Source organism: Egretta garzetta, unplaced genomic scaffold, assembly GCF_000687185.1.
Source record: "Egretta garzetta isolate BGI_Z169 unplaced genomic scaffold, ASM68718v1 scaffold213, whole genome shotgun sequence".
In the NCBI taxonomy this organism is placed as follows: domain Eukaryota; kingdom Metazoa; phylum Chordata; class Aves; order Pelecaniformes; family Ardeidae; genus Egretta; species Egretta garzetta.
In genome coordinates this window covers 1,602,981-1,610,195 of record NW_009259242.1, presented here as the reverse complement: position 1 = coordinate 1,610,195, position 7,215 = coordinate 1,602,981, and the positions used below count along the sequence as shown (strand labels likewise).

The 7,215-nt window shown below is 42.0% G+C and overlaps 1 protein-coding gene across 2 annotated transcripts in view; it reads right to left on the bottom strand.

Annotated features, from left to right (window-relative positions):
- Positions 1 to 467: 467 nt before the first annotated feature.
- The window catches only part of SCPEP1 (serine carboxypeptidase 1), a 9,732-nt gene continuing 2,984 nt past the window's right edge, over positions 468 to 7,215 (bottom strand). Inside the window, exons 5-12 of one of the 2 annotated variants that reach the window (XM_009636009.2) lie at positions 7,049 to 7,121; positions 6,011 to 6,048; positions 5,700 to 5,828; positions 4,123 to 4,207; positions 3,187 to 3,300; positions 2,384 to 2,521; positions 680 to 843; positions 468 to 556 (exon numbers count right to left, since the gene is read on the bottom strand). In XM_009636009.2, the coding sequence (XP_009634304.1) occupies positions 491 to 556; positions 680 to 843; positions 2,384 to 2,521; positions 3,187 to 3,300; positions 4,123 to 4,207; positions 5,700 to 5,828; positions 6,011 to 6,048; positions 7,049 to 7,121 (807 nt within the window). In that variant the 3' untranslated portion in view covers positions 468 to 490. The remainder of the gene's footprint in view (positions 557 to 679; positions 844 to 2,383; positions 2,522 to 3,186; positions 3,301 to 4,122; positions 4,208 to 5,699; positions 5,829 to 6,010; positions 6,049 to 7,048; positions 7,122 to 7,215) is intronic. The other variant, XM_035891633.1, reaches the window with a different exon arrangement.

Below are 7,215 nucleotides of genomic sequence, written 5' to 3'. Positions count from 1 at the left end.
CTAGGGCAGGTCTTCTATCCTGGCATCTCCATGTCTTCCGCTTGTAATCCAGCCAGGTGACTCAAGCAGAGGCCTGAGGACAAAGGGAGGAACATTCCACGGCCTCATGAAACAGGTTAGCTCTCCAGAGGAACAAACAGCAAATCTGTCAGGACTCAGATCAGTTTTAGTCTTGGTATGTGAACAGACAGAGCATTCAGGGAAGGGCAGCTTTTTACCAAAGCACAAAATCCTTCCAAGGCAAAGGCAAAGGCTCAGAGCTAGTTGGTTACGACAGTGGACTTCCCTCTGGAAGAGTCATTATGAACAGTGTTAAGGCAGCAAATCACAGCTTACAATTTCAAAAGAAACAACTCATTCAAGGAAAAAAAAAAAGCCTTTCCGTAAGTATGCACACATGGTTGCACACGTTATCAGCAAGACCAGAGAGGCTGTGTCCAAATAGCCATTGTTCCTCCTGTGGCTTACATCCCAGCTGGCCTCCCCTTCCCTAGTGCTGCTGTTGGGTCACCATCCTGACCATTTTCAGTGCCATCTCTCCTTGATCAGACGGTACCTAGCACAGAGATGAGAGCACATGGTAAGCAGCTGCTGTAAGGAAGCAGACAGCAAGCATATATGCATCTTCAGTTTTCTTGCTGGTAATGGTGCATCCCACCCCAAGAAATATATTATTTACCATGTGCCCAGCCTTAAGAATCCAGAAGAAAGCAAAGTTCTCATAGGCCTTGTGGAAAGCAGCTGTCTCAGTGGATTCTGGAGTCACATAGAGTGCCTTCCACCTTTGCCGGTTGAACTGGTCCAAATTAGGCCATTTCAGTTTCCGGATCCACGCCTCCTGGCCTGTTAGAGGTAAGAGATATGCTTGATTACCAATACTGACATAGCAACTTGGGAGTCCCAGTTCAGCTGGGTGCCCACTGTACTAGATACCAATACAGCAGAGTCAGCGGAAAGTCTCTGTGTGCTCAAATTCTAAAAAAGATTTTGCTCTGCCTAGGAAAATGATCAAGACTGTGTTCAGGACAAGCTGAACAAACCAATGGAGGGAGAAGGGAAAAAGCGAACAGTGAAGATGTATGTGAAATGGACTTATGATGGTACAACTTGAGCATGTGCCTCTTAGAGGCTCTGCAGCCCTAGCAATTCTGACATTTTGCTTTACTCCTCAAACATCCTGAGTGTCCTGCCATGGAGAAGGATCAGTCACACTAAGTGCCCCTCGTGGAAATCAGAAGAGATAGTGCTTCTCTACTTGTTACAGCAACTCATCAAGAAGAACCTGGAAAGTTTTTCTGTTTTCAGGTACCTGTTAGAGGAGGTGGAGGTCAAGACAGCAGGAAGACCAACTCCAGGACACCAAGGGGGACAAAGCTTTAGTCTACCTCTCAACTAATGGAAGAATTTACATGTTAACTGCAGCTCAATTTTAGCTTAAAATGTGATAAATTGGAGAACCACTAACTGCTAATCTGTTTTGACAGCCTAAATACTCTATTTCCTGATCTATTGATTGCCGTGTTGTTCATGAAGGGCATCTGAATATCTAAGTGGGCAGACACAGACCAAGGATAAAGCCTTTCACAACATAGGAAGATGTTTGCACAGTCTGTGACTGCAGATTATTTAAAACAATAAGAAAAGGTGAATGGAAGAGAGCACGGCAGTCTCACAGCACAAGGCATTCCAGCAACACTTGGCCTGGCCCCCAAACTCCCACTTGATCAAGCCAGCATCTTGCAAGCAGCAAGGGACAAACAAAGCCCTTGAGCGGCCAAGACGTGCAGGAGCCTACACGTTACTGAGCAGCAGGCATGATCACTCTTCAGCTGCACCCTCCCTGATTAATTACCAGCACCCTTGTTTCATCTCCCCTGGCACAATGCTCTCTGCTGCACGCCACTCGGTGAAGGCTGACCTGTATTGTGCACAAATCTGTAGCAAGGTATGATCTTTGCTCCAGAGAACAGAATCTTCAAGGCACAGCAAGAGAAGAGAGGATAATCTCCATATACTTATTCATCTATCCTCATTCCTCACTTATGAATGAGTGTACATACACACACATATATATGTGTCTATCCAGAAGAATTAAGTGAATGATTAGCTACCTAGTTATTTATGGGCTTCACTGAAACAAGCAATTATTGATGTTGCAGATCCATTTCCCAGCAGTATAATGGAGGTAAAGGAATCGACTCCCTCAGAGGGATGTAAACAAAACATACTAAGAGCTGCTCATTTATGACTGCAGTATTTAAGTGCTGCCAGGTAGGAGATTTGCACAGAAGACTGGAGAGATCCAGGTACCAGTATTATTGGCAAGTTCACGTTCTACTCGTCACGTGTTCTGTTCCCTAACCCCAGTCAAGAAGCCCCTTACCCATGGTGTCAACAATGAGATCCAGCTGCCCATTATAGACCACAACATTGACATTGGCTGCCAAAAGTTCATCAACAATATCAATGACAGGTTTCATGAAGTCCTCAGCCATGTTCTCAAAGACATCTCTGGACTGACCTGGTTGGAAGCAGAAAGAAGACAAATTTTAACCAATGAAGAAGGTCATCCCCAAGGTTGGACAGAAGCAACTGGCTAAGGGTCCTAAAATGCAGTTCATGGCTGCATAAAAACCAGTCCTGGCCCAAAGCAGCAGCCGCCAGTGATTTATCTGTACGAGAAACCGAAGAGAACCAGAAAGCAGCCACACTCCCACTGGAGCTCACACACAGCACTGTAGCTTCTGGCTCCTATTATACACATACAGCATGTATGGCATCAATCCTTTAAGCATTCCTTTCTGGTTTATGCCCTCCCCTCCACACTATGCAGCATTACATGATACCAGATTTCTGGCAGAGAAGAACTGACAGGAATTTCAGTAAGATTGCATGAAAGATGGAAACCAGCTGCTGAGACACGGAGGATCTTCTTCCTCTTCCTGTATTTTTAGCTGCTTGACTAAAGATAGATACAAGCAGCAGAATCAGAACCAGAACCACATCTGCTCCCAGGGGCTTGCCTCATTTCACATTCATTTCTGAGTATAAGTCCTCTTCTTAGGCCCAAGGATAACGACAACTTAATGTGACTGCTTACTACAGTAAAGGATCTTCCTTCAGACTGCAATACCATGAAAGGCAATAATGCACTCATTAGATCCACACTAGAAGACAGGAAAGTACCTCCCCATTTCACACAGTCAGGAATAATTTTTAGCTTCTTTCTGATGGGTCCATTCATCAATGCATTTAGGCTGTCCTCATGCATATTTTTGACATGGCGCTGGTAAAGTCCCACTGAAAGAGAACACGCTTTGATTAGTGGCACATTTAAGACAGCCATCCTACATAGATAACAATTTTCAGCGTTACAGTCATGGCCAACAAACTCTTTTCTAATGAAAACGCAACACCACAGAGAGAGATTTGCTTACTTTTACTAGAAATCACTGAAGTCAACCCTTATTTAGATCAGGGGATTATACGGGAAGAACCCAACCATCCATTTCTACTTTTGGCCAACACAGCACTTTTTTAGGGGACCAGGTTCTGCTTTATCCACTTGGTACAGACACGATTTCTTCTCCTCAACAGACCACCAGTTATTTTTGAGCTGCAGCACTTTACTTTTGGGAGTTAACTATGCCGTTCACCTTCCCTGCTGAAGCCAATAGAAAGAGATAAAGAGCTTGAAAGAAACTCTATACATGTGTTTTTCACATTGATGCATAAACATAATGGAGCAAAAGAGTCTAATCAGACTATTTGCATTGATGAGACATTTTTGTGTCCTAGCTTGAAGACAGAAATGAAAGACATTAAGAGGAAGTAACTTAAAGGTCATAAAACTATGTCGCAATTGCACTGATTACTTCCTTGGAATAATTTATGCAGGATGTATAGGTGGATGTGTAATCTATAGAAGGGTTGTTCCACATTCCAATTTATCCCTATTTATGCAAGAGCAAACAGGTTCTGCTCAGGAGAGTATCAATATCCTTTGGATCTGAAGGCCCCATTTTAACGATGTGCTAAATTGAGGCTGTTCCCACTGTCAGAGTTGAAGGTACACAAATGCAAACAGGGCCTCATAAGCTCAAGTACTTAAATACAACTTACTGAGATGGAGATTCTCTTGTTCAGTTGATTTCATGTCTGGAACCTCCTTAGTCAGGATGTTATAAAAGTTCACATTGTCTGTGTTCTGAAAACACAAGATAATTTCGGTAACGCTGTAACAAAAACATTTCTTAGGTATGAGGAACAGGCTCTCTTCTGAAAAAAGAGGTCAGTCCTAAATAAAGAACCCTATGGCCTACCACTTTACCCATGGGTCAGGAAGATACAGAAAAACTTTGGTTCAACATTTGCTTTGAGAAATGGGGAAGACTTTTCTCAAGTCTGTGTTGTTCACACATGGGTTGTGCCAGAGATGCTATTTACTTCTCTGAAATGGACATGAAGGTACAGGAAGCCTTACACCCTGCAAATGACTCTCATTAGAGAGCTGCAACGCCAAATGATGCTTTCAGGTGGTCTCTTCTGCTAGATCTAGTCTAGCCTGATGCTGCCTCTTGCTCAACATCCTCCCAACCCTTCAAAATCTCAAATACTTCCTCCAGAACATGGTGTTAGGTATCAGCCACCCCTCTTTTGGAACTGCTAACATCTGGACAAGTCCAGAATTGTAGAATGGCAGCTCTGATGGAGACAGCAGACTGTCTGCATCCAAAGGGTAAGTCTGCTCAGTGTTGCCATTAGAGAAGTTACTTGAGATTCTTGAAGCCCTGCTTTATTCAATTTTTCATTCTTTAAAGTTCTGATGCAAAGATCAGAAATCAGCTCACAAGAGCAACCCTAAAAGATCTGAAGTGCCTGCACCCTGACAGAGATATCACAACTGGGAGGAGAAGACAAGCAGACTTGAGAAACACAAAATGGGAACCACAAGTTCCTTCCAAACTGCAAGAAGTGAAACCAACTATGTGCAAGGCACTGTCAGTTATAAAACAAAATGAAACAAAAACAGAGCCAGAAAAGGAAGCAGCTCCAGATTAGTCTTTCCATTTGAGGAAGTCAGAGCCTTATTGTGCTAAAACAAAAACACAAGAAAGAGTGAGATTTTGGAGCAACACTTCAACAGGAAAAACAAGAGCAAAACTTCACCTATCTTTTAAGCTGGAATTTGCTAAGTAACAAGATGCAGGAATCCACAGTAGCAGGACATAACTATTGTACAATACTATAGTACCTATTGTACTTCTTTAAATGGAGATCTATGCTTAACTTGAAATTTGTGTCTTGCTGGATGCAGTTTTCAATATGCAAAACAAAGCTTTCAAGGACACACAACTCATTTAAGCTAAAACTGGGTTCTAGAGAAATCAACAGGACTAGTTGCATGCTAAAAATTAAGCATCTATTTAAGTCATGTGCCAGGCTGAAACCTTGATGCAATACTACAAGCCCATGCGGGTCACCCTACCCACTGCTTCTTACAGTCACACAGTGGTACACAGCAAACAAACAGCTCTTTTACATCAGTACTGGGATAAAACATATACTGGCAAAAATGACTGGGCAGGGTGTTGGATGGAGGATTCATGCCAACCCAGCGCTCACAAAAAGGATAGCCTGAAATTGTGTGCCTCCCCAAGCACCAGTGAGTTATTTATACTGGTCAAAGAAGATCTTACCTCTTCAATGACATCTTCAGCCTTGCCCCAGAGCTCAGTGGCCAGCCCATATTCATTTTTATTTATTGCATCCATTATTTGTTTGGCAACAGCAGTCACCTCTGCTAGACCGTTATCATCAAGGAGAGACTGGAAGACAAACACAAAGGAGGACAGCTTTAATTATAAGTTCACATTCATTCTCACTAACAGTCTCCATGCATTCGAGGTTTTATTCTGGCTAAGAGCTAACCTTAAAAAACAACATCCATTTATACTGTGTGGCAATACAAGTACTCAGGTGAGGACCAAGAGATTAGGAAGGTACTTACAGTGCTGTAAAGGTAGGGGCCCCAAGACAGCACAGAGTCTAAAGAAACAGAACAGATTTCAAACATCTAAGTTTTTGACATACAATTTCCTTTACTTTTTCTTTATTGTAGCAAGAGTGATTGTGACAAAAATATATGGAAATTAATTAATCGGTAAAAAGATACCATCAGCTCAGTTTAGCACAAAGGTTATGTGCCACAGAGTAGGTTCTTTACAAATCCTGAGAACCAATAAAAGCACCACAACATCATTAACCCCCTAAACATTAATTGGTGAAATTTATTTAAAGCAACAGACATGTTCTTATCAAAATGTTCTCACCCCAGCACTGCAGCACATTGCTAGAATATGGGAAGAGTGAATGGGCATTGTCTAAACTGATCTGTTTGCAAAAATTACAGGGGGGGAAAAGATCTCGTTATAAACCAAATCGATTTTATAACAAGTTTGTTTTAACATTTCAAGGATCAGCTGATCCTAAGACAGATGGGAGTTTGCTTGATATTGTCCCATGCTGCAGAGCATGGAGCCTGACCTCGCAAATCTAACTGAAGGACCAAGAGTCCTTTAATTTGCTTTTTGTCCTCCACCAGACACACACCCTATCTCTTCCAGGTCTGTGAGCACATCCATTCCCCAGCACAACATCTTCTTGTGAAAAGAAAGAGAAAACCTCAGTTGCAATGTTATGAATCATTTGGTGGCCATATTTTAAGTGCAGTACTCTTACCAAAAGACCTTGGAGGCTGTAGAGATGTATAGGGACATTTCAGCACCACCCCACTTCAAATGCAAGTACGCTCCTCACCAACTTTACTCTCTGACTTTTCATAATCTAGATATGTTCTAAAGGTAGATACTTTAGTCACAGCTTGCAATGCTGAAGTATTTATTTTTGATTTACGAGACTCATCAGAGATTTAATTCACTTAAGGCAGGGGTGGCATTTTTGACTCTAGGTACCCATGGAATGGTAAAAAAAACCCAAAACAAAACAAAAAACCAAACCACCCACAGTCTGAGGATTTTATACATACCCAAAGGAGAAATCCATGAGTCTCCAAGAGCAGTCCCCATAAAATTGCACTTTATGGTCCCTTTTTGAACAGCCTTGGTGAATAAGAGGAAAACCAAAACCACACAAACCACCACCAAAAAAAAAAAAAAAAAAAAAAAAAAAAAAAAAAAAAAAAATTTTTTTTTA